This window comes from Grammomys surdaster, unplaced genomic scaffold (assembly GCF_004785775.1).
Source record: "Grammomys surdaster isolate TR1022 unplaced genomic scaffold, NIH_TR_1.0 125953, whole genome shotgun sequence".
Taxonomy (NCBI): Eukaryota; Metazoa; Chordata; class Mammalia; order Rodentia; family Muridae; genus Grammomys; species Grammomys surdaster.
In genome coordinates, this window is record NW_021620773.1 from 6,842 (window position 1) to 34,304 (window position 27,463).

General features: G+C 38.7%; 1 protein-coding gene across 1 annotated transcript in view; it reads left to right on the top strand.

Annotated features, from left to right (window-relative positions):
* Window positions 1-2,318: 2,318 nt before the first annotated feature.
* Window positions 2,319-27,463, top strand: part of Abcd2 (ATP binding cassette subfamily D member 2) — a 44,814-nt gene continuing 19,669 nt past the window's right edge. The window contains exons 1-6 of the mRNA XM_028753674.1: window positions 2,319-3,486; window positions 5,058-5,238; window positions 10,871-10,992; window positions 14,526-14,691; window positions 15,521-15,615; window positions 19,087-19,232. Coding sequence (XP_028609507.1) covers window positions 2,548-3,486; window positions 5,058-5,238; window positions 10,871-10,992; window positions 14,526-14,691; window positions 15,521-15,615; window positions 19,087-19,232 — 1,649 coding nt within the window. The 5' untranslated portion in view covers window positions 2,319-2,547. The remainder of the gene's footprint in view (window positions 3,487-5,057; window positions 5,239-10,870; window positions 10,993-14,525; window positions 14,692-15,520; window positions 15,616-19,086; window positions 19,233-27,463) is intronic.

The window sequence follows — 27,463 nt, forward strand, 5'->3', positions numbered from 1 at the left end:
TGTTGAGAATTGAAAACCTCAATGCTTCATGCGTGTTAGGCAAGCACTTTAAATGCAAAACCATATAACAGCCCAGAAAGTCCTTTATTATTTTTGATTTTTTAAGTTAAAATATAATTTCATCCTCACCAACTATTTCCTCCCTCCAACCCCTCCTATATCCTACAATTGCTTCTTAAATTCATGGCCTCTTTTTCTTTAATTGTTATTGTTACACACACATACATACACATGCGCACAGGTACATCACACACATACAGACATGCACTTGCATAAATATATAAATAAGACCTAGTGTGTCCATTTAGTGTTGCTTGTGTATGATTTCATGGTTGAGCACTTAGTATGGGGTGACAAGTTAAGGGTCTCGTTCACACCTAGGGAAACCTATTTCTCCCTTTCTTAGCTTTCCTTAGTTGCTTGCAGTTTTTCGTCTAGGGGTAGGGTCTTCTTAAGAGTTCTGTTTCCATATTTGCATGTCTTCTGGTATCCTGTTTGTCCTGGCCCTGTTGAAGCAGCTATGCAGTTAAAGGATCTTGGGTGACGCTTCCCTGGTATTTCTAGGAGACATACTTTCATAATAGATTTTTCTGGTACTCTGGCTCTTCTAATCTTCCCACCCGTCTACCCTGTTGTTTCCTGGGCCCTAGGTGCAGGAGATGTGTTATAGATGTATTAATTAGCACCCCAGGGAGTCTTAACAGCATGACCAAATACCAAAGATATTTTTTATTGGTATATTGGTGAATCTGTTGAGTTGAATGCCAATAAATGATCGCTGTATAGCAAACGATTCTTAGATTTAGTAGATGTATACCAAAGAGCCTAAAAGAACACTGCTTTAAAAAATATTCTTCGTAAAGGCAATTTGTTGACTCATGTCTAATGAACAATCAAGATCACTCAACATTGGGGCACATATTCTAGCATAGAGATTTGCAGACTTCTATATACAATGGTTTTTTTTTTTAAACAATTTGACTATTTTATTTAAGGTCTACACTCACATCATAGAATAGCATTGCTTTCATTTTACAGACAGATGGCAAAGCTGAAGCACAGAGAGGACTAGTAACACACACAGAGCTGACCAGCTGTGTGATGTTACAACCACCATGTAGCCATCTTTCACTTCTTTATTATGGCGTGATCTATGTGAAGCTAAATCAGGACAGAGGTGAGGCTGTCAAAGTGCAGTCCTGCCCTGGAACTACTATGGAAGGATCAAAAGGAGGAGTCTGTGGACAGTAAGGCCCAAGTATAAAACGATTCTTGGCTTAACGGTCATATAACACTAGCAGGTTAAAATGGGCAGTTCTAACTTACTGTGCCTGGCTCTGGCTTAAATGTACACCTTCAGGATTACTGGAATGTGAATTATTTTTAAACATTCTTGATTTTTATCAAACAGCAAAAATGTTCATAGAAAGAAGCCAGCAGATTATCTCTGAGCCTAAAGAAAACTGGAGAAAAAAATGTCTAGAAGAAATGCATCCTAAAAATCGTTTTCCATCACTGAATTCCAGCTTAATTCCCAGCTGATTAAATTCTTATTATAGAGCTGCATTACTTCCAAAGAAAAACTAAGAGAGATTTTTAAGTCACTTTGTAGGCAAATATTAATATGTCAGATGAACATTGTTAAACATAATCATGGAGCAGAAAGAATTTTACTATCAGGAGAAGTTAGTACGAAGGAGTCTGGGAGATGAGCTCTGGGTGTTTTCTGTAATACAGGAGCTCGCCTCCCGCTTATTTACAAGGGACACCCTCAATAGCAACCTATCTAGTAGGTTCTGCGAATATCTGATAAAATCGAACAAGGGCGAACGGCGGGGGAGTAAGGGCTGGAGGGACAACATCTTCTGAACAAAACATTCTCAAGGATATGTGTTTGCTATTTTGTTTTATGGCTTTCACTATCACTCTTGTCTGACTCCTTTCCCTAGGCCGGTCCGTTAATCCTCTTGAGGCTCCGCCCTCCTCCTCTCGCTGGTTCTTTCTCTTTGGGCTCATTAAAGCTGCTGCTAGCCTTCTTTCCCTCTGCTCTTCCCCTTTGTAGAAATCTCAGAGACGGGATGTATATTCTGAAACTTCTGAGGGTTTCTAAGTGACGCTGAGCATGCTCAGAAGCTCTAAGGGAAGGTTTGTTCTCCAGCAGCTGACCTTATTCGACCTCTCCAGAAATAGTTATTTAACTCTCTGAACTCCTGTTTAAGTATAGGATTTGTTTTGGCTCTCTCTTCTTTTTTAAGGTTCAGAGGGAAGAGGCGAGGAGTCCAGGGTCTCACCGCCAACGCAGCCAATGAGAAGCCTGTGGGTGGAGCCTGGCCAGCTCAGGCTGCTGAGGGACTCGCCCCCGTTGGATGCGGTGGAGTTTGAGCTTTGCTGCATCCGTCACTGAAGAACAAAAAATAAGAGTAGAGGAGACAAGCTGCAGACCATGGGAGGCTGTGAGGTTTTCTGAAACGTTTGTTGGGCTTTCCGCGGAGCATGAGCTTTTAAAACGAATTCTTTTTAAAGAGACCTATTTGTGTAGCTGGAAAAATGATACACATGCTAAATGCAGCAGCCTATCGGGTGAAATGGACCAGATCCGGTGCTGCTAAAAGGGCTGCCTGCCTGGTGGCTGCGGCATATGCTCTGAAAACCCTCTATCCCATCATTGGCAAGCGTTTAAAGCAGCCTGGCCACAGGAAGGCGAAAGCAGAAGATTATCCGCCTGCAGAGAACAGAGAAATACTGCATTGCACAGAGATCATCTGTAAAAAACCTGCGCCGGGACTAAATGCAGATTTTTTCAAACAGCTACTAGAACTTCGGAAAATCCTCTTTCCAAAACTTGTGACCACTGAAACGGGGTGGCTCTGCCTCCACTCGGTGGCTCTAATCTCAAGAACATTTCTGTCTATCTATGTGGCTGGTCTGGATGGGAAAATCGTGAAAAGCATCGTGGAAAAGAAGCCTCGGACTTTCATCATCAAATTAATCAAGTGGCTTATGATTGCTATCCCCGCTACCTTTGTCAACAGCGCTATCAGGTACCTGGAGTGCAAACTGGCATTGGCCTTTAGAACTCGCTTAGTAGACCATGCCTACGAAACCTATTTTGCAAATCAGACTTATTATAAGGTGATAAATATGGATGGGAGGTTGGCAAACCCTGACCAGTCTCTCACTGAAGACATTATGATGTTCTCACAGTCTGTGGCTCACCTGTATTCCAACCTTACCAAACCTATTTTAGATGTAATTCTAACCTCCTATACTCTCATCCGGACAGCTACATCCAGAGGAGCAAGCCCCATAGGACCCACCCTGTTAGCAGGACTTGTGGTGTATGCCACCGCTAAAGTACTGAAAGCTTGCTCGCCCAAATTTGGTTCACTGGTGGCTGAAGAGGCCCATAGGAAGGGCTACTTGCGGTATGTACACTCCAGAATCATAGCCAATGTGGAGGAAATTGCCTTCTACAGAGGACATAAGGTAAGACAGACATTAAAGCAACGGGTGAAACGTGAGACTGTTCGAGCAGCCTCTGCACTGCAGGATACCATCTGTTGTCTTGTTGACAGACCCACTTTCTGAGCATTTTACAGTCCTCCGGTAGCTAAATCGTGCCGAAATACATTAGCCCTTTAAATCATCAGCCATTAGAGAATTAAAGAGTCCAAACTTTTCTGAAGTTTTATGAGAATAAAGTGTCTGTTCTTTTTTAAATGGTCTACGTAGCCTCTGTTACTCGAATACTGCTGTAATGAATGAACTCAAAGGCGTTTTCTTCAAACTTAAAGACTAACTTGGTGAAGGGTTCTGTACCTTGTGAAGAAAATGCACATTTGGGAACGAGAGTAAACCCCTTTGGATTGAGATGGAGATGTTAGGGGATCTTCGTTGTTCTTTTGTGTTCAAGGAGGGATAACTGCTTTCAAACAGAAAACCATACAGACAGTTTTGCGAGACTGATCAACGGCAGTGTGCAGATTAAGAAATACAGTGGAGGGTCTAATGAAATGGCCTTTCCTTTCCTTTTACCTCATGCTGAGGACAGAATTTTGACAGAGATAATTAAATTTTGCCTAGGAGAGGAGTAAAAACTAAGATTAGCAAGAACAAGAATAGGAAGGAGCACTAGGATGCTATTTTTAAATGCTAAAGATCTTTAACAGCTGGATAATTAGCCCAGTTATGTAAAATTGTGGTGTATCATAGTGGCTTCAGAATGTTGAGTATGATATAAATTGGGGGTGGAGCTATCTGAAATATAATACCAATGGTTTGGCAATATATACCGAAGCATTTAAATATATATTTTAATTACCAAGCAGAATGTTTCTTTTACAGCATCAAGAATTATCATTGTTTTTTTCTCAATAATAGAAGTAATCCAAAGGGAAAAAAATCTAAACTAACTTAGGACCTCTATTTCTGCTTGGAATTTGCTTTGTATGCTGTGTCCTGATTTGTTCTTTTTTGAACCGTTGAACTCTGTGTAAATTAGTAGATTCTTCACTTAAAAGACAAAAATCTGCGAAATTGAGCCAATTCAAGATAGTCTAATTATACATGTTTTGTTTGGGTTTTTTTTTTTTTTGGATAGTTTTCATGTTCTCAAGAATGATATGGGTTTAACAATGCTAACTTGTATCTTCATAAAATGTAATTTACTTTTAGCTTTTTAAAATTTTAAAATTATAATTACAAGTCTCTCCCTCTCCTTCTCTCTTTCTCCTCCCTCTCTTTTTCTTTCTCTCTGTTGAAAATTAAACCTTATATATGACAGCAGTAGGCTAGTGCTACTAAGCCATGCTCCTGTTTCACTTATGTGTATTTCAAACAATATTATATTTACCAGATAATGTGTTTTCATAAGTAATACTAAATTATGACTAATTCTAATATCTAGTTACATTTATTTCTTGTAGAAATGTATCAACAATGGCTATACTAAATACAGCAAAATAATACATCTACATCATGGAAGAGAATCTTAAGCAATGTCAATGTTTATTTCCATAGCTCGTGCTGGATTCATTCTTATCTGTTTCCCTTTTTAGGTAGAAATGAAGCAACTGCAGAAATGTTACAAGGCTTTAGCGTATCAGATGAACCTTATCTTATCCAAACGGTTATGGTACATCATGATAGAACAATTCCTGATGAAGTATGTGTGGAGCAGCTGTGGACTAATTATGGTGGCTATACCTATTATCACTGCAACCGGCTTTGCAGATGGTGGTAATAACATTCATCTTAATCTTAAAATATACGCTTAACATTGTTTCTCTTGAATATGCCAATGCATGTCCCATGTGTTATGGGTGTAGACAGCTAGTATCAGTAATTGTTTGTACTCAGAAACAGTGACAATCAGACCATCAGTGTGAAAGAAGCAACAGGTAGCTCAGGGGACCTTACCAAGGAAGTCTGTGACACAGTAATCTCTGGAAGTCTACCTGGAACAATTTTAGTTACACTGCTCAGTGACTTTTTGGTTTATGTTTATCCACAAATCAAATCAGTGTATCTTCAGAAAGGGTATGATGTAAACATACCTCATGGTTTGTTCTTAACATCCCAGAGGATTGAGGATATAAGTTTTCTATAACTGAATTTATCCTGATTTGTGATTTGAAAGCTGATTGGCTACTTTAGATAACCAGGAATGCTATTTCAGGGTGCATGTATGCATCACGGAATGGGTTCTCCTCTATGTGTAGTAATACAGACATCTTTCCCTGACATGATTTGGTGATGTTTAGGGGTGGGACTTACCAAGTTGCAGTGACCTAATTCGATCCTACCCCTGCCTCTACAGTTTTTTCTTTTGGTATAACTAGGAAAGGTAAGGGCACGGGAGGCAGTGTTACGGTTGTAGTTGATACAGAAAGTTCGAGTCTTTACTGGCAGGAATGAAGGGGTTACAGTTAGAGTTCCACTTCCATAGGCTCATATTCAAGAATTCAGCCAAGCACAGAGCAGAAGTCAGAGTCTAAAGCAAAAGCAGAGAAAATCTGTCCATGAGCAACACATACCTTTTACTCTCTACAGAACTCACTGCAGGGGCTCTTGCCATAGCCTTTGCATCACATGAAGTATTGCAGATAACCTGGAGCTATTTAAAGAACACGGGGTGATATAAACCCTGCAATCACTCCAGTGGTTTCTCTAAGCAACTTGGCATAGGTAGATCTTAGACTCTTCAGGGTCCCTGAACCAGCCTCCCCATTCCCCACAGATACAAAAGAATGGCTGCAACTGATGAAGAAGGATTTTTCTGTTCTCCAAAAATCAAATATCCTCCCTCTTTAGAAACTACTTGATCAAAAATTTAGGAGTGAGCCTAAAGCAGACTTTTGAGAGAAACAGTCTGATTTCAAACTTGGCCCCAACAATTCCTACTGAGGCCCTCTTAGTCACATCAAATTCTCCCAAACGTTGGTTCCCTCTTCTGGGAAAATGAAATACAGAAGGTTACTTCAGAGGGATTTGCTAAGAAATTTGGCAAAATATAAATTAAAAAGTTATTTCTTAAACTGATAACATTCATCAAAAGGTTGCATATCTAATCTACATTAGATATACTGCCCACAAGAAGATGATAATACAGTGTAGTTGGCAGTGTTTGGTCCTATTAGAAACCCCTGGTGTAATCCACACAGAATAGAAAAAAAATAACGCAGCTATTAATGGTGACAAATTAACCCCACAGAGGTTAGTAAGAAGTAAACATGTATGCCATGAAACTAACTAGCTTACTTACCAAAAGGTAATGAGGTATCTAAAAATAAATCCTCCAAACACTGACAAAACCAGGCCGAAAAAAAACATGTGATGATTTAATCAGAAGTGAAACAAAGTATCATGTAAAGCGCCTTCGAAACATCTTGCAGCTGTGGGCAACGGAAGACAAAAGGACCCATCTGCAGTATGATACTTGAGAATATTTCAAAGTCTGTGGAAATGAAAGTTGCTATGTGTGAACATGTGCTCAGACTTCTAAATATATTTGACTCCTGGTGGCCCAACCAAGTGAAAATACCATTTCACTTGGTGAAAATACCATTTCACTCGGTGAAAATACCATTTCACTCGGTGAAAAATCATTTTTTCACATACTAATATCAGTTTCAGGTTTCAGGTCTAGGAATTATATGCCATATTCTCTAATCTTGTCTTAAATTTTAATTTAAGGCCAGGTGTGGTGATGTAAGCCTTTAATCCCAGCACTCTGGAGGGAGAGTCAAGTGGATTTCCAGGAGTTCCAGGACATCCTGGATCTACAAAACAAAGTTCCAGGACAACTCAGGATATGTAGAAAAGACCCTGTCTCAGAAAATATATATAATTTAAACTTAATCACTTAGTTGCCTCTTGTGATACAGATAAAATAATTTCATGATACTATATTTCAAAGCATAAGAAAGTGGTGGGTAGTGGTGGGGATGGGGAGCAGACAGTGAGTGAATCAGTGGCTGAGATACAGCCCAGTGGTTGAGAGCACTTGCTGTCCTTACAGGGAACTGGAGATTAATTCTCAGCACCTCCACTGAGTAGCTCACAGGTGTTTGTATCCCTAGTTCCAAGGTTCCTTGTCTGGTCTGCATGGGCAGCAGCTCTCCTCACAGGCACACACCCACCTGTCCCCACATACATATATACATAATTAAAAAGATTAGTTTCAAAATATGAAACAGAGTAGCAAGGAGAAAAAGAGGATGAATAATTTTGAGAGGGAAATGGGTATGGGGTGGGGATAGAAAGAGAGGACGGAGACCCTTGGCTTGATGGAATAGCTAGCCAAGCTTTGGGGAGACTATATAAATGTATAGGCCTTAGTTTTCTTAACCATGTGGATAACGGTACATATCATTCAGAGCTACTGGGAAATTATAATGTACCGGTATGCTTTGAAATAGTGTTTTGTGAGTAGTAAAAAGTCAAGTGTCAGGTCTTGTCAGCGTTTTATTATATTCCCAGCCTGTGGGCTCTGCTTTGAAAGTTCTGCTTTCAAGTGACCCTGAGAAAGTCATTCTACTCTTCTGCAATTCAAATCCCTCCTATGCAAAATAGGGGAAGTTAGCAGGATTGCCTTAAGGATCAATGCTAAGCTTAGTATGGCTTCAGCTCATATGAAGTGATTAGTGGCCATTGGCTGGTATCATTACTATTGTTGAAAGGAGCAAGGAACCAGGAAGTCAGAAGTAGGAACTGTCTGGGTCAACGGTTCTCAACACAACCCCTTTGGAACTTGAATGGCCTTTCACAGGGGTCGTCTGTCCGGTACCCCGCATATCCAATATTTACATTACAATTCCTAACAGCATCAAAACGACAGTAGTAGCAACAACAGTAATGGTATGGTTGGGGTCACCACAGCATGAAGAATTGTATTAAAGGGTCACAACATTAAGAAGGTTGAGAATCACTGTGTTTGGAGAAAGAGCCTGTGTAATTTTGGTCAATGGGAGAAAAAGATAAGCATCTCTGTTGTAGATCTGCTTGGACACCCCTTTACAATGTCAAGTGAATGTTCATAGTGAGGATAGGGTATTTATATTTCAAACAAAAATTACTTCTAGAAGCATGCTGTTTTTCCCTTCAGAAGAGGGCCTCAGCGCCTCTAACCTAGAGCTCTTGGATTGGCTAAATCCACATAGGAGCCCTTGGGTTGGGCATTAAGTAACTCCTGGCATAGGAGCCCTAGGGATGGGAGATACTATGTAACTCCTGGCATACTCCCTTTCCTCCTGGACCACAGTGACCACATTGAAACATGCTCTGTAAATTGACAGGAGGAACTGATGGGCCAATCACTGAAAGGGAAACGTACAAGTATTTAATTATTCTTCATTTATTATTTTAAGGCTATGTATATACTAAGAGAAAGACAGATTACAAAGGAAAACATGTTAGTGGTGACTTTGTTCTTCATCAGAGAATCAAATTGTGCTGAGAAGTGAATAGGTGAGCAGTTTAGGTCACAGGTTTACAGAAGACACTAAACGATCTGGCCTTATCAAAGAGGTCAGGCAGTTGACAGCTACATGCAGGACTGATGTTACTGGCACCTGCTTCCATGATGCCTACAAAAGAACACGGCAGGTTAAAAGTTACACACTTAGGGAAGATATTTATTTTGTTGCTAAAAGCATGAAGAAAGCCTGGAAAGCATTAATCTGCCAAAGCAACATGGAAGCTGTAATTCCTATCAACCTTTATCCCTCTGTACAATTGGTTTTTGCTTGACAGAGGTTGCCAATGAAAGGTCAAACCCCTTTTAACCCACATTCCTATAATCCAGTGATGGAGTTAGCCAGATGGTCAAAACTCAAGCCTTTTCTTGGCTTTAGTGCAAGAGGAAGTCACTCTTTTGGTAGCTGGCTGAGAATCCCGTAGAACTTCCATTGCTGTTAAGTGCCTCTCATTGTGCACTTAAGTGTATTTTGAAAGTAGAGTCAAGTATGTGCTGTACACCTGTAACCCTGGTACCCGGGAGGCTGAAGCTGAGGATCACCATTTAAAGACTCGGGCAGTTTGACCTACAGAGTGAGGAGAATCAAATGTGTAAATTCCAAAGAATCGACAGAGATGGGCATGTCAGTGATTCAGCTGAGCTGAAGAATGGTAAATGTTTGGGAAAGGAGAAAAATATCAAAATGATGAAGGCTAGATCTGTTCAAATTCCAGTTAAAGAAACTACACCATATTATTTTGTATTCTTGTTAATAGGTTGGTGTAAGTGTGTGGGTACATGGTGTATATACGTGTTTAAATGAGCCTGTGCATGTCTGCATCTGAGTGCATGTGTGCATATTGGTGCATGTGTGCATCTGAGTGCATGTGTGTATCTGAGTGCATGTGTGCATATTGGTGCATCTGTGCATATTGGTGCATCTGTGCATCTGAGTACATGTTTACATCTGAGTATGTGTATGCATCTGAGCACATGTGTGTGTCTGAGTGCATGTGTGCATATTGGTGCATGTGTGCACATGTTTACATCTGAGTATGTGTATGCATCTGAGCGCATGTGTGTGTCTGAGTGCATGTGTGCATATTGGTGCATGTGTATGAAGACCAGAAGTCAATGTCAGGCATCTCTTGAGATAACTCTCCACCTTTATTATTTCTTTACTTTTAATTTTTAAAATAATATTTTTTATTATTTAAAAATATCATCTGTATATACATGCATTTATGTGTGTATGTCTGTGTATGTATGAATGCAGGCACATATATATTGCATCATGCATGTGAAGGTAAGAAGACAGCTTTTGGCAGTTGGTTGTCTTCTACTGTGTAGGTTCTGGGGATCAAACTCAGGAATTAGGCTTGGTAGCAAGTGACTATGCCCACTGAACCATCTCAACAGCAACCTCTCCCCACCTTTCCTCTTTTAACCCTGAGGCTCATTGGTTCTTTGCTGACTGGCCAGTGAGCTCCAGAGATTCTTCTATCTCTCCAGTGATAAAGCGAGCATCATGCCCAGATTTTTCAAACAGGAGGAGTACAGGAAATCCACACTTGGGTCCTCACACCCACACAGAGGGCACTTTACTGAGCCACTGTCGCAGCCCCCTCAAGTGAGCACTTTTACTGAGACTGTCAGGAGAGTGTTTCACAGTTAGCAGGAGAGTGGATACAGGAAAAGTGGAAAGGAAGGTAAATGGAAACAAACTAATAGATTTATTTGTGCTAACTCTTCTCCTGAAAGAGAAACTTCTAATAAAAGCTAATACACATACGGTATTATTCTAGGAAACTGCTGATAGTTATGAAGTATTGTTATTTTGGCCATCACTTGATTGGTATAAAATAAGACAACGACTTGGGAGGAAAACTCAATAGTTCTGTGATTTTCTCATAGATCTGGAAGATGGTCCAAAGCAGGCTATGGTTAGCGACCGGACAGAGGCCTTTACTACTGCCCGGAATTTATTGGCCTCTGGAGCTGATGCAATTGAAAGGATTATGTCTTCATACAAAGAGGTAATGTAATTTCTTGCAGATTTGCTTAAAATATGAATGCATCTGAAAATAAAGCGGTGTAAAGTGTCTCCCTCCCTCCCTACCTCTCTATCCCCCCCCCCACTCTTCAAAACTGCCAAGAGTATAATTGATGTCAAAGGAAGCAACTCTAAAATGAGGTGTTCTGTTATTCCTGTTTACAAGCATGATTTTGCTTGCTTTTAAATGAAGAGAACAAAAAGGAATTGCTCCTGTGTGGCCTCAAGAACCCATGCTTCCGCTTCATTTATATTCAGACTTCTTCCTTTACAAGTCACTCACATGATCGCCTCAGACTTCCTGTCTGTCTGTATCCCTGTTTCCGTACTTGTAAATTGGAGTCACGACAGCAATGATTTTGTAGGGTGTTGAAATTTCATAATGTGAGATACTTAAGTCAATGCATGTCAACACTCACTGGCTGTTAGCTAGTAATACCAGCTTTATATCTTCCAAACTTAGTTCATCTTCCATTGACGAAGTCTTTCCAGTAAGATGATTCTGCTTCTTCTCACCATCTTTGAAGCATCTGGATGGGCTTCTCTGTCTCTCTCACCTTACTACGATATGGTTCTCTCCCCTGCACCTAACCCTGAGCTCTCTGAGAGCAGGGGCCATCATACACATCTTTCTATTTCTACCATCCATTCTAATACATAGGTATACGGCTAATAAGTAGTTTTTTAAAAGAATGATGGAAAAAAAAAAGACCTGTAGCTACCTCTAGGTTAAAATCAAAATGACTGGGCAATTCAGATATTTCTAAAATTCTATTAATCAATTTGGTAGATAATAAAGCCAATGAATTGCTAGAGTATCATTGTGAATTTATCTCTTACTACCTAAAGTACAGAGTATGATACAACTTCAGAGTTTCTGAGTTTCTTACAGAACTGATCTATTGAATTGGATTTTATTTTTCACCATAAGGCCAATGGTTCAGTACTACTTACTAAAAGTACTCATATTTTAAAAATTCAAACAATTTTAATCATCTGGGGACTTAGTTTTGGGGACAACTTTTTCCATGTATTTCATCTTTATATTGAAATTATTATTGCAGTTATTTTAATTATTATTAAAGGTCAAAACCATTATCCATCTCACATCAAAACATGCTATGTCACAGAAGAACTGCACTTAACCATCCTAGGTTATCTCCAATGATAAAAATGACCTTATTTATTCAGACTTTGTATTCTTTGAATCTAAGAATGTTCACTCTTAGAAGCCCTGTGCTTCTAAGATAGGAAAAGAAATCATTGTGTCTTCTCTACTAGCTCCAGAGGAGCAAAGCTTCCTTTTCCTTCAGGATTCAACATTCTACCGCAAGCCCCTGGTGTCCCGAAGCGTTCTGCCTTATAGCTTTTAGCTTTTCCCTTTTAGCTTTTATAGACATTCCTGTCTCCACTCTCGTCTACTTACCCTTGGCTTCCTGCTCTTTTTGAATCTCGCAGTAATCTTTGGTTTTTTTTCTATGCAAATATTTATGTTTGCCCAATGTGCTACTTGGGTTTATGTCAACCTGACACAAAGCTGGCCATAACTGGAAAGAGGGAAACATAATTTAAACAATGCCTGCAGTAAGACTGGCCTGTAGGCAAGTCTGTGTGGAGTATCATATTGGTTAATACTTGATGTTAAGGGCCTAGGCCACTGTGGGTGGGTAGTGTCACCTGCTACTTCTCAGCAGGTAGTCCTGAGTTGTCACTGTGGGTGGGTAGTATCACCCGCTACTCCTGAGCAGGTAGTCCTGAGTTGTCACTGTGGGTGGGTAGTGTCACCTGCTACTCCTGAGCAGGTAGTCCTGAGCTGAATAAGAATGTACACTGAGCAAGCCATGGGAGAAAGCCTGGGAGCATCCTTCCTTCATGGCCTCGGCTTCACTTCCTGCCTTGACTTTCTGCCCTGACCTCCCTCAGTGACAGAGTGTGACTGTGAGTTGTAAGATGAAATAAACCCTCTCCTCCTCAGGTTGCCTTTGGTTATGGTGTCTTACCACATCAGTAGAAATCCTAAGACACCCAGGTTTCTTTTGTTAAACCATTCCTCTCTTTGCTTCTACTTAAGAGCTCAAGACTTTATTTCAGGTAAAATCTCAGAAGTTGTCCTTTAGATAGCTATAACATCAAAATACAACCATAAATGGTCAAATTACAGCTTTCCCTTCCCTCAAAGGCCTGTGACACTAACACCTACTCATTATAGTTTCAGCTTTATGCACAAAGATCTCAGCAGCCATCTGCCAGCATCGGTGGGTTAATCTACTATGACCGTTGGGAGGAGACATCTTTTGTGACATGCATACTTATTGGTGTCAGGTTCCCAGTTCTTTTGCTGAGGCAAATGACATGGATAAGGCGAGTCACCTTTCACAGCCCCCCTGAAAGCCAGCTGTTCTGGCATGATTGAAAACCAGCAGGAGCTCGACCCAGACGGACAGCTGGCAGAACCAGAGCCAAGCATCTTTCTGTGGAGCTTTGAGAACTAAAGCGTCTCATAATCTTAGCTTGAAAAATAAAAAAATCATGTATTTATAGTTTAACTTGAGCATTTAAATAGCATCTAGCTTGAAAAGAAGCTACAATGTGGGACTAATACGGAGAAGGTTCTAGCCTTTGACCAGGCTCTCTTTCGCAACCTGTGCCCTTTAGCACATATACTCTTCTACCCAAACAGGAACTTTGGCAGCATTTGGCCTAGAGACATTCATTTATAAATAAGAAAAAGGAAGTATTTTTCTGCTACTTAAGATATTCATATCCACATGTACCTAAACACACAGTCTCATTGATGCTGCTTTCGCTTAGGAAAAACAAATGTTTCAGATTATATTTGGAAACAACACAGACAGCTGAATTAATTGTTTGCTTTTGAAAATGTTACTAGTAAATAGAATCAGAGGTAATGTCGTTGTTCTGTTTCAAGTTTTTGGATATATATGCATATCCATGGAGGCATGAACCCAGGGCTTCATGTATGCTAGACAAATGTTCCACTTCTAACACAGATCCTCAGCCTGATAATCTTTCTTAAATAGAAAGAGGAGATGAGGTGGTAATGACAACACATGCTTTTAGTCCTAGTACTGGGAGGCAGGGCAGGCAGATCTCTGTAAGTCTGAGGCCAGTCTGGACTACATGGTGAGACTCTGACTCAAAAACAAAGAAACTAACCAACAAAACAAACACAATGGGAACCAAATCGAAAATGAGACTAAAAGACCCTTGCGACTCATTAATCTTGTGAAAGCTTCTCATTTCACTTTGAACACTGAAGTAAATCAATATTGTTGTCTTACAACGCCAATGACATCTGTACCGATGTCTTCCTTTATTGTCCCCAGTAAGGCTCTTGCTACTGTTCCCTTCAGTCATCTAATATATTGGGGATTTTTTTGTCACACACAATAAAGTGGAATCTTTAGCAACAAATCAAGACATTTACACAGTGCACAATTTCTTAAAATCTTCTATCATGGCTCTATTCACTCATTCTATATATGTTGCTTTTAGATCACTGAACTAGCAGGCTATACTGCTAGAGTGTACAATATGTTCTGGGTCTTCGATGAAGTGAAGAGAGGCATTTATAAGAGAAGTGTCACTCAGGAGCCTGAAGACCATAGCAAGAGTGGAGGTACCACAGAGCTACCCCTCAGCGACACCCTGGCCATCAAAGGTAATTAATTTCAGGGTTTGGGCTTGTTTTGTTTTTTGTTTGTTTTGTTTGTTGTTTTTTACATTTTCGTTACAGGTTATTGTCATTTTATGAAAAGAACTAAAGGTTTCTTCTTTAGGAAACACCTTTTAGTAATTACAAGAAACTAGTATTTAAATACGAATGTTATTTAGGTAGCAGTTCCCATGTTCATGTTACAGTTGGAGTGGCATGATGAATAGTGGAGCACTGAGGAAATCCAAAACTTATCCTCAGGAAACTATGTTTGCTTCGGATTTGCAGGCAGCCCACAGGGCCAAGTAAACTGTCTGCTTTTAAATTTTGAACTAGTAAATAGAATTAGTGCTAGTGCCATATTATTATTAATTATTAATATTAACACTATTATTAATATTAATTATTATTATTATTCCTCATTATTCAGTGTTTCTAGATGTTTACTATGTGTTGAAATATAGCACTTCTTGATTCCTTTCTTAGAACAGTGTACTTTTTTCTTGCAGGAAATAGGAAAACAGAATAACCCTAAACAGTGTGTCTAAGTTATATCAGACATAGTTCATGTCTACTAGGATAAAGATATTGATATTTGATTATGAAATTATTTTTAATTCAAAAGATTTTCTACATAGATTAAATATACATAGATAGATAGATAGATAGATAGATAGATAGATATTAAATTGACATAAAGCATATTTATTTTTTTCTATGACTTACTGGTGTGAATTATCTTTATAACTGAGTTTGCCCAGTCTGTCATATTATCTTCCAGTTAAGTAGAAGTAATGGGGTAGCCTTTGTCACTTACACTGTTCTTTGATTATAGGAACAGTTATTGATGTGGATCATGGAATCATTTGTGAAAATGTTCCCATAATTACCCCAGCGGGCGAAGTGGTGGCTTCCAGGCTAAACTTCAAAGTAAGATGATAGTCAAGAATCTTCTGATTGTTGGCCTCACACTAATAGAAAACACCTCAGAATTCATGTACCTTATGTTAAATACTTGGAGAGGAGCGTGTGGAAAGGGGAAATCCAAAAGGTATGCACAGTGGCTCAATTGCAGAAGCAGTAACTCCCTCAGAACACAGAGTGAAAAGAAAACCGTGATCTCTGCTGCTTTGGTGCCAGATTAGAAATCACATGACAGAACACTGAGAGACATGCGACATAGCTCTGGGGAGCAAAAGGAAATCTTAGAAATCAGTATCGGAGAATGAATTTTAACTTTTTATACAGGTTGTTAAGACATGCGTAAGACTAACTTTTACATGCTTTCTGAAATATTATCTTTCCCCAGCGGTCAGTATCAAATTTAGTTTTACTAACATGTGTTTTCTAACTTTAATTTTGACTTTAAATGATTGGAAGAGTCATGGATTCAACTTAAGTTTTTGATTCTGTTGAAATTAATTTATTTAATATCTCATATCTTAATTACAAAACAGAGTGCAAAAAACACCTGTGAACCCAAGACTCTGGTTTTAAAGCTCTGTGAGATGTAAACATACATGTTATACTGAGTATCAAATGGCTAACATGCTGTTAGTTACGTAGTAGCAGTAGCAGCAGTAGTAATGACGTAAGTAACTTAGTACTAGTCATGTCATTGTGCCAGTACACTGACAATTAGAAGGAAGTATTTAGTTGGCTCCTGCTTCCAGGGGATTTATTTGCGATTGAGCTATCTCGAGGCTTTAGGAGTGAGGAATAGCTGAACATCTGCCAGGAACATGTAGAAAAGAGGCTCCTTACTGCAAGCTGGGCAGCAAATAGAGAAAGAGAATTTGTGTCAGGCCAAGATACGGCCCAAGGACACGTTCCTACTGACCTCCTTCCTCCAAGTAGGACTCATGGCCAAGGCTTTCCACCATCTTCCAAAATGTACCAGAAATTGGAGACTTAGTGACTAACACGCGTGATCCAGGGAAGACATTTCATATTTAAATGAAGCTATAATGAAGACAGTTGAGCTGTGCGTAATCAAAGGCGTGATCAGGTCCCACTCAAACTATGAGCATCATAATACTAATGATTTTTGGAGTGGACCTTAACCTAGGCTCAATTATTTGAGATGTATTTGCAGTCAAACAGGCTTACTGGAAGTTGAAAAGAGAGGTTGAGATGTGTTGAACACAGGGAAATCCTGTTAATGAACTGAAGGGGAATTGTTTGGTCGAGATTTATTATTCAATTGTAAACCTGTAAAGTGGTTTTATTATTAGGATATGACAGGAGTACCAATTAGCTACTTGTTGCAAGAATGTAACATTTTATTTTCTATTAATAGTTCAGCAATTTAGCTGGGGGTGCAGCTAAGTGGATAAAGTGCCTGCCTGGCTGCCAAGCTTGAGTTCAGTCCTCACCTTGAAAAGCAAAGTAACAAAACTCTGGTTTTGTTGTTGTCTTGGCCAGTTTAGGTAACATAATGCTGGTTCTCAGTTGATTTAATTTTTAAATAAATAGATGACAAAGCTTCAATGTTGCCTTCTGCTAACCATGACCCTGTAGAATCATCATGAACTGAAGAAAAACTCAGAACTAAGTCTCTTGAATAGAAAAAATAAATAAATAAGCACTAATCCAGTGGGAGACTCTTACAGATTTTTAACATACTATGAAGATGTACATTGTTTTAACAAACTATTTGCTGTTGCTTTTGTCTTCAAAATGTGTATTTTAGTTCTAATCTCCCTGGAATAGGATAAAAAAGGTTGTGTCTCTTCAATATTTATTGGGAAATACACACTTTTTAAGGAAAATTATATTCATCCTTTTGCTGGTCTTCAAAATTAAAATTATGACATATGGGGGGAAAAGTACAACATGTGAGTTTTCTTTTCCTCATACTCAGTCTTTACTGAGAATTATGTTAAGAAAAATATCAGAATTTACTAAGATGTTATGTTGGGAAAATACTAATATGAAAAAGTCTTCAGTTATCAATTTAAAAAGTGTTAAATTTCTAAGAATGCCTAATGGGAAATGATACTTCAAAAACATTTTATGAATGTACTGCTCACTGGGGCATGTACCTTACAAAACTCCTTTGGATAGTACTCAGGCATCTATCAGATTAACCACCCATCATCAAGACGTCTAGTGGAAGGGAAGAAGCAAGGCATAGCTCATTCTTTGTAGCTTCTCCCAGGATGTTCTGGAAGACTAGCAATTCACCTTTGTCTTTGACTTTTAGCATTATGTTTTATAAGCGTGGATGTTTATATCCATTCAATGAAAAGTCATATGCATAGACAGACGTCCTGTAGATTTCTATCTCTCGTCCTCTCATCTTGAGTTTTAGATAACTGATTATAAAACAAATCAAATTTTCAAGCCATGTTCCTGCTTCATGCTCATATTGTGCCCTACAAGTCTGATAGGAAGGCAGTCTCTATGCCCTACGAAACAGAATGCAATGTCATAAAGTCTAACTGTTTAAATTTAATAGATAGCGAAGACAAATGATAAAGGGGAGCTTCTGGTTAGTGAGTAATAAGTAAACTTGAATTATGAATGAATAATATATGGATATGATCTCCACTTATATGGAGAGGGTGACAATCTTATGTGTATACATTCTTTCTAAATATCCTTCAGGGATGGGTTCCCCAACACCCAAATCTGATAACTTTCAATTGGGCAATTTTATATAGAAAAAGATTCTGTACATATTTGATGCAGATGCAACCTTTCCTTTCTTCACATATTTTCAATCTTCAGTTGACTGACTCCTCAGAAGTGAAGTCCTGAATATGGAGACTTGATTATATGTGTTTAAATTCAACCCTAGGCATATGTGACACTACAGTTCCCTTGCTTTCCTCTGTCTTGGTTTCCTAAGCATATATTTTTTTTACATCTGTGAATGAACCAAACTCAGAATAATATTTTATCTCTTATTGTGTGTTTCTGTGATTTTGCAGCATTTCAGACACTAGTATAAAAAATTAAGAACCCAGCTGGCTCCTTAGATAAATGTGCTTTTTAGTATATTCAACTTTCAGTTGCACTGGATTTTATATAACTTTAATTAGACAGTAATATCAATAAAATATAATTTTAATTTAAACCTTATGATTAGTTTTTCTTTCATGTGTAGTTAGTTTCTCTGTATGTGTGCAGATTTAAAAGATCTCAGTTGAAGTGTTGGAGAGCCAGTATCTTTTCTAAAAAGATTCATTTTTTTGCAATTAATTATTTTATGATACTTTTAGCTTTGAAGAATAGCCAAAGTTAAACTTTAAGTTCCATTCTTGATACATTTTATTTGTCTTCTTTACTATCCAAGATTGTCATATGATTAAATACTTTTTTAAAAAATCATTTTGAATGCTACTAGATGAAATAATTATTAAATATTGCAGCTTATAATTTTATTTCTGACTTTAGGTAGAAGAAGGGATGCATCTTTTGATAACTGGTCCCAATGGTTGTGGGAAAAGCTCTCTCTTCAGAATCTTAAGTGGGCTATGGCCTGTGTATGAAGGAGTCCTTTATAAACCGCCTCCCCAACATATGTTCTATATTCCTCAGAGGTAAGAAACTTTTTATATCAAATAAGAACAGCTGTTTCTGTTGTTAAGTTGTGTTCCTTTCTCAGGCTCTTCAGGTTATGCACACTTAAGGGTAGTTTTATTTAGAGAAACTATTAAGGAAATAAGGACGTGTTCAGTTATTCCTTGAGTTCTGTCTTATGGCTTTGACTGTAATAGATTCTGGGTCAATGCCACTTCTTGGTGTTTTCAGATCTGACAGCGTGTTGAGAATATTCAAAGACTTCAGATGTTTTAGGAAGGAATAAATGGTTACAAAGAATAATTAGAAGTCATATTGTTTTCTTACAGATAAAAATATAGTACTCCGGTTTTATTCAGGCCTTTCTATTATGCTACATATACTTATACATCCTAAGATTGTCCATTCACGCCTCAGGGCCTTCTTACGGTCTTTATTGTGATTATGCTAACTAACGAATAATCTAAACTACCTTAACTAAAATTGCATTAAGAGTAATCGTGGAAAAGCACATTGTTTTCCCCAAATCTTCAACCATCCTCCCTCATAACAACACAGAAGTATCTAAACACAAGGTTTACATACTTGAGAATTGGAGAATTTATTTCGGTGAGAGAAAATCAGCTGTCAATAAAAAATTGACTGCTTTGGTCCAGAGATTTCTCCAAGTGTCAATAGGCACTACATTACATGTATTCTCTCTGGGTCATCCTGTGTGCCACCCAGGTTAAGCAGACAGTCGCAGTGTTTCCTCTGGATCAGAGGGCTGCTCTGAGGTGTGTAACCCAGCATCTAGGATGAGAATGTAAGGCTGGAGCACCAGTACACGTCACACTGATGCTAGGCAACATCACACATCTAGTCCCCTCTTTGCTGGTACATGGTGCTACTGTTCTTCAGTTGGCCTGAGTTTTAGACCATAAGCAGCAATTGGGCTCCGTGAATTTATTTTCTTTCAAATAAGACTCACAGTGGAGGCAGCAGAATGCTGTCTGGTGTTCAGGAAGATTCAGAACCATGTTAGCCAGAGATATTAAATAGGAGCAATATTGTTGGCACCTGTGTTTAACACAACTAGAATGCCATGCGATAACAGAAACACTGTTTCTTTTCTGTCCTTTCAGAAACCTTGATTTTATCGCCTCAGTTTTAAGTTTTTACAAACAAATTACATACATAGCATTACTACATTATTTCAGTTTTGTACTTAAGCTATAACATATAGAACCATGAGAAAAATGGTCTATGAGAAACGTATTCTTGATAAAAATAAAGGTTTCTAGAAAAGCTTACGTTTTACCCTTTAGATATTTCATGTATCATATGAATGAGGCACTTCTTGAACACGTATGTCGTGGCAGGAGTTTTCCAAGAAATGGGCAAGTTTATTAAAGTGACCTTTACCCTCAGAGTGAACTAACAATGATATTGTACAATACACAGAAATCATTAGGGAATCTTGTCTTATGAAATGTAGTTTTGCCTAAGCAATGTCAACTCCAACCTAGTTAATTAAAAAATAAGCAGGAGTCATCTATATTTTAATTTTTAAATGATTTTTCTCTTAAATCAGTTCACCTTAATTATATGCATCTAGAGGCATGGGGAATTATATTTATACTTACAATTTTATAGAGTCCCATTCCTTCCATTTTTACTTAACATTTATTTAAAACACAAATGTAAATTAAGAAAAGCTAATTGTAGTATTTATTTCTAGTATTCTGAAAGCAAGTCGTTTTTGTCCAAGTAAATTCCAAAATGATCACATAAGATTTTATTACATAAAAGAAGGTAACAGTAGGACCTCTTTTAAAGTATGTCAGTAAATGATCTTGGATGATCACATAAATGATTCCTATGATTAATTTTTTTTTTTGCTACTTTTGACTACTCTCTAGCAAGAGAATGTAAGATCACTACTAGTTTGGCAGAAAAACCAACATAGAATTGAAGTCCAAATATGAAATCTGTAAGTCATTAAACAGACTTTACACTTAATCACTATGATTGAAGTATTTCTCCTTAGAGGCTGGATCTCTTTATTCATTGATCAAATGCAAAATACAATCCTCCTTTCACTGGGGTAAAAGCAGTAGGTTTCATGAGAGTGGGTTTCTTATGTTGTGTAGTAAGCCAAGCACTAGCCAGGGAGGAGCCAGCACTTGGGTTCTACCAAACTTTCACACACAGAGACCCAAACAGAAATGCTCCTCTGGCTCAAGTTGTAAATTGGGAAACACGAATTCCAGAGAAATTGTGAAATCTCCCCAGCATTTCCCCAGTTGGTGTCTTCTAATGCTTTAGCAATGTTAATAATAAGAACCAGATCTTTAGAAATCTGAGCCATAGTGTAAGAATACAGAGTTGTTCTGTATAAATTTTGTTCAAACCATTTTCCCTCACCCCATCTCTTCCAGGACAGAATAGAGAAGCCGGAGCATCTGTAGGATTTAAGACAGAACATTTTGTCTGAAATGCACATTAGGTGGTATCCTTCTGTAGGATGGTGAATGGCAGGATGTGGGGGCTTTGCTCAAATGGAAACCTATTCTGACATTTCCAACTGAGACTGACTGTCCTGAGCAATATCACTGCACTCCTTAATCAGGCTGCTGATGCCCATCACCCCCCCCAAACCCCCCCACCCCACCCCTCCCCGCTGGATCAGCACTTCTGACTCACAGAAAGCATCTCCCACTTGGGTATCTCCTGAATCACTTTGTCAATTCTTGGTGTCTTTTCTTTTCTTTCCAGGCCTCTGAGGATAAGCTATGACCCTCTGTTCTTGCTTTCATTTCTCTACTAATCTATGGCCCATTACTCACTTATGCCTTGTTGAGTTTCTGCCTGCGGCTGTAACAGCCAGACTTAACATGTGTTGGTTTAGTTTCCTTTCTAGTCAACTCTATCAATCCACAAGCAGTCCTCAAAGTGGGAAATTGAGAAATGGGACTTTGGAGAACATATAGGAAATGTAGAGAGAAGGAAGAATGGCAGACTGGCAACCTTTTGTTTCTTGATGCTGCTCTATCTAAGCAACCCCCCAGAGGATCGTCTGTGTGCTTCACGCTCAGCAGCCTACCATGCAATTGTAATGTCCCTGCTCTCTGTACTCTTACTTGGAAGAAACCTCTCAGGAGAGAAGTGTTAACAGATCTTCCTACTACTCACAACCACATGTCCATATACCACATCAAACAGTCTGAGAGACATTTAGTCCCCTCTACCCATCTATAACTCTGAGTCTTGGGAAGTAAAACTTTAGCAAAGAGAGAAGGAGTGCACTCATAAGGACTGTGTTAATCAACATAAACTTCCAGGGGTGGGTAGTGCCGGCCTGGATCCACGGCCTCAGGCTTGCTCAGCACGCATGCCCAGCACGCATGCCCAGTGAGCTTTATCCAAGAACTGAATGACTGACTGACAGATTTCCGTTCTACTGGCAAATCTGCCCGGCATCTTACACTATGAACCATCTGTCTGTTTTGTTACTTGTGCTGGGTATGTTGCCTAATCCCCTTTGTGATGGATAAATAACTGTCAGTTGACAGCTTTTTTCTTTTTTAAGGAAATTTCTGAAGCAGTGAAGAAGGCTCAGTAGACTGAGGCTGATTTCTTGCTTTATAAAAAGTTCTAGATGCAAAAAGTTGAAGGACATTATTTTCGTAATAGTAAATATCTCTTTTGAGTTGAGTAGTTCTTGGTTTACGAAAAACCACAAGAGTATTAGGAATGAAATCATGCGTCTGAAACTCAAATCTTGAGCTTGCTGTGTATGAAAAGGCGCAGTAATGTGATTGGTTCAACCTGTGCGTTTTTCTGTGATTGACAGTGAGTATTCATGATTTGCTCTGCCTTCTTTCTGGCCAAACAACCGCAGAAATAGAACATAACTCTTCAATTGTACCCTCCCCATAGTTTAGAGTTAAAAGTGTTGTTGAATTTTTATCAGGATTTTTCAGTTAAACTATATAATTTTAAATTTCTGTCATCTGTTTATTTAAATCATTCTTGTTGTTTTAATCTCTTCAGAGCTATTTGTGCTCAACTCGGGAAATATTTAGCATTTTAGGTTCTTGTCCCAGGGACTCTGAGCACAAAGGTAGGAATTATTCTTTTCAGTGTTCTCCCCATTTTTCCCCTTTGTTTCAAATATAAAATACTCAAAAAACCAGAAAAATCTAACAAGCAATAAATTATATCAGAAAAGAAATATTAGATACTTCAATGTTAGCACAGAAAAAATGAGAACATAATGCAAATGTTTAAAGTAGCTAAAATGCTTGTAATAACTAATAACTATAAAATATAGTTATTGGGGTGATTTCATCTTAAATGCTCTTACTGTGAGAGTTAATAGTTTTCTAGATAAGTGTATATATAAGATTTCACAGAAAAACAATTATAATTTGTTGCTAAAATTCCTTCCCAGGAGGAGCAAAAATTATTTCAGGAGTTATGTATTTCAGATATTTCTAATAGAGCCTTGAAAACAGTATAGGAAATTAAACATTACGATACTGTAGTTACTTTGCTTCATCTGTCCACCAGACAAAATTAGCTGTTTTTCAAATTTAATTATTTAATTATTATTGCAGTGTAGTATCATTCATAATTACATAATATATAAATTTATTGTACACATATATAAAAAATTATTTCCAATATGTGATTTACATATTTCTATATAAAGCTATATAGAAATATATTATAAATATATAAAATAGTGTATAAATATATTAACTAATAATATAATTGTTAATTCTTGATCTGAGTGCTATATTAAAAATACAGTATTAAGAAATTAATACCAAAATATTAAGCAATCATAAGTACTAAGTATTTTGGTGAAGTTGCAGGTTTACCCTGCTTCTATAACAATGAACCCACCTGACAACTCTAAGGGCTTTGAGTCCTTTGAAGCCCTGTAAACTACATCAGTGAACTAGATGTTACCAAAGGAGAGGTCTCAATAAACTTAGTGAACTACATGTTAACAAAGGAAAAGATCTAGATAAACTTGAAGTATTTTCTTGCGTACTCAACCAGATCTATCTTTAAAGTCTACACAGTTGCCTTTTATCCATTAACCACATTATGTCTAATAAAATTTACTATAGGATAAAAACTAGCAGACAATTCTCTGGTGAAGGTCAGTTATTTCACATTCACTTGTTTGGTTTTTATTTCAGTGCTGGGAATCAACCAGCACTGAGCGGAAGGCAAGCACTCCATCAGCGAGTGGCAACTCTGTTGCTTCTTTAAGTTTCGCTTTCACTTGCAGAACTCAAGAGAAATGAACCTTTTTATTGAATGACAATCACTTATTGAGTGCCTTCCTTCCTTTGTGCCCGTGTTATAGTAAACAATCTTGCCACATTACTTCCTTCAGCTGCCTCGTCTTGTACTCATGATAAATGGAATGAAATTAGTGATGTTACAAACAAATTAGGTCAAGTTCAGAGTGGAGGGACAGTACTGCAATAGTGAGACTAGGGGTATAGCCCAGAACCTCCTCTCCATAGCTCACCGTCCAAACCATTTCTCTGTACTGTATAGCATAAAGCAGAGTACGTATGGCGAAACACAGATGTAAGTGATGATGTCATCAACTCTTAGCCCTTCGTGAGGCTGTATGGCGGAGCCTTTAGAAGCACTCACAGACTGGGTGCACAGCTGTGGTTTAGCATCGCAGCCTTGACTGTGCCACATGACAGAGCTGCTCTTGGCATTAACATCTGGGCTTTAGGCTAAGGTGGAAGGATGTCTGCATCTACTGATCTGTGCTAACTCAGAGCTAGCATCGATTTAAAGGCAGTAAACGTTCCCTTTCCTATGGTCCTGGAACTTGGTGAGCACCCTGCGACAGCTGCTCAGTGGCCCTACTTTATGCCAATGCTACTGTTGTTATTCATAGATGTGAATTTAAGATACTTCTGCATGCAACTGCTTAAGTTGGTTACATAACGAAATGGAGCATAGGCTGTAGTTCTGCTGCAAGAAAGTGTGGTTAGAATGGAAAAGTAAATTTAAGAGAAGAAGATACCTTAAACATATGGGGGAAATGAGACTGGAAATGGTTGAGCCATTTTGGAAAGCAGCCTGACAGTTGCCTAGACAGTTCTTTGCCTCCATAATTCCATTTACTGGTTTATACCCAGTATGCGTCATAACCCAAAGAAGGAAACACTGAAATATCCTTCAGTAGATGAATGGATGAAGCAAATATGGCACACACTCACAATACAGTGTTATAATATGGTTCAGCCCTAGAAAGGACCATGGCACATTCTCAAACACACTTGTTGTTAGGAAGAAATCAAGCACAAGAGAGCACATATTGTGTGAGTCTGTGTATTTGGAACATCCAGAATAGGCAAATCCGTGGAGACAGAAAGCATACTAGTTTCACAAAGTGCAATGACAGATGACAGTAGCTGATCCCAGTTGTGGACGTAGGAGCCAAGAAAAGTGTTCTCAAGTTGGAAGTGATGGCCGCCTGAACTTGTGGGTGTATTGAAAAAAACACACTGGATTATAGATATTAAAGGCTGATATAATATTTGCATCCTTGCCAAGTTAAACAAAGATACATAAGTGGCCCCTTGTATTACGTATATGTGTAGTGGAAACACAAACTTTTATTTCAAATATTCATTCAGTGTATTATGAAGTAATTATGCACTATGTAGGCCACAAAGAAACACTTCATAAATACTGTGAAAATGTAAAGGGACATTTGGTGGACAAAACATATTTGTATTTAAAGCCTTCCTTCTCCTCAGAAAAACACACAGAGCTGCTGTAATTTTTTTTAAAGAATTTTTCTAATGTGTATAAGTGCTTTGCCTGCATGCATTTCCATGTGTCACATGAGGACCTGGTGCCCACGGAAATCAGAACAGAGTATTAAATCCAGTGGAACTTACAGACAGTTGTGAACTGCTGTGTGGGTTCTGGGAACCAAATGTGACTCCTCTGCAAGAGTAGCCAGTGCTCTTAGCTGCCAGGCTGCAGAGGCTGGCCCTTGCTGTCTGTGTAAGACAACCACCCTAAGCTAGGATGGCCTGATGTTTCTCACAGAGCCACGCGGGTTGTACAAGGTTTTTGGAGTCCCTGCCTGTGTTAGTTTCCATTGCTACTACCACAAGTCACCAGAAGACAGGAGGTTTGAGGCGGTGGAGAGGCATCCTCCCGTAGTTTGGGACTTACAGGCCAACCTATTGTCAGTTTAACTTTGTGGGAAGGGTCAGAGGTAAGGCAGGAATGTATTGCAGTGGATATGTGCACTTGCTATGTAAGCAAAAATAAATCCACCATATTGTCTACAGGATCTGACCCTCTGAAAGGGTGGCTTTCAGATGTCCCTGATGGGAGTGGAGTTAGGAAACGGTGTTTAATCATTTTTTAATTAATTGAGGCTATGTAGCCAAAGTTACTTAAGTTCATTTATTCCATTCCTACCCTTCTCCTCCTCTCTTCTGGGGTCACCTTATCTAGCTGATACGTATAAACAAAATCCAGCTTTTTGCTTTTTAGCTAATCGTTTAATTTTATTTTTCAAATCGTAACATTTTAATGTGACTATAAAATCAAAACTTGTAATGAAAAGATGTGGCACACACACACACACACACACACACACATACACACATACACACACACACACCTTGAACCCCAGCACTTCAGAGACAGCAGTAGGTGGATCTCTATGATTTTGAGGCTAGCCTGGTCTACATAAAATACCCTGTCTCCAAAAATAAAGAAAACAAAAAGAAAGAAAAAGAGGGAGGGAGAAAAGAGAGAAAGAAAGAGGGGGAAGAAAGGAAAGAAAGAGAGAGAGAGAGAGAGAGAGAGAAGGGTAGGTAGGTTTAGAAAGGATATTTTCTCTCTGTTCTATTCAAGCCATTTCACCTCCTTAGGTGACCTTTTCACTAGTTTCTCACTTTCCCTGTCTCTTTCCATAGGTGTGACCAAATGGATGTATTTTTATTATCCTTCATTTTCTTTTCATAGAAGGTAACAACTGTCTACCTGTGGATCTCAGCTGGGGACAGCTTCGTTACCTAGGGATAGTTGTCCCCCTTGGGGAGACTTGTAGACAATGTTTGATCATGTTTGAGGAGATGCTACTGACATCTAGTGGATAGAGGCCAGGGTATACCACTAACCTTCCCACAGCAGGACACCCTAAGCAAGGATAGATCATCCAGGCCAGCCTGTCAGGCTGCCTTGGAGACATACTGAT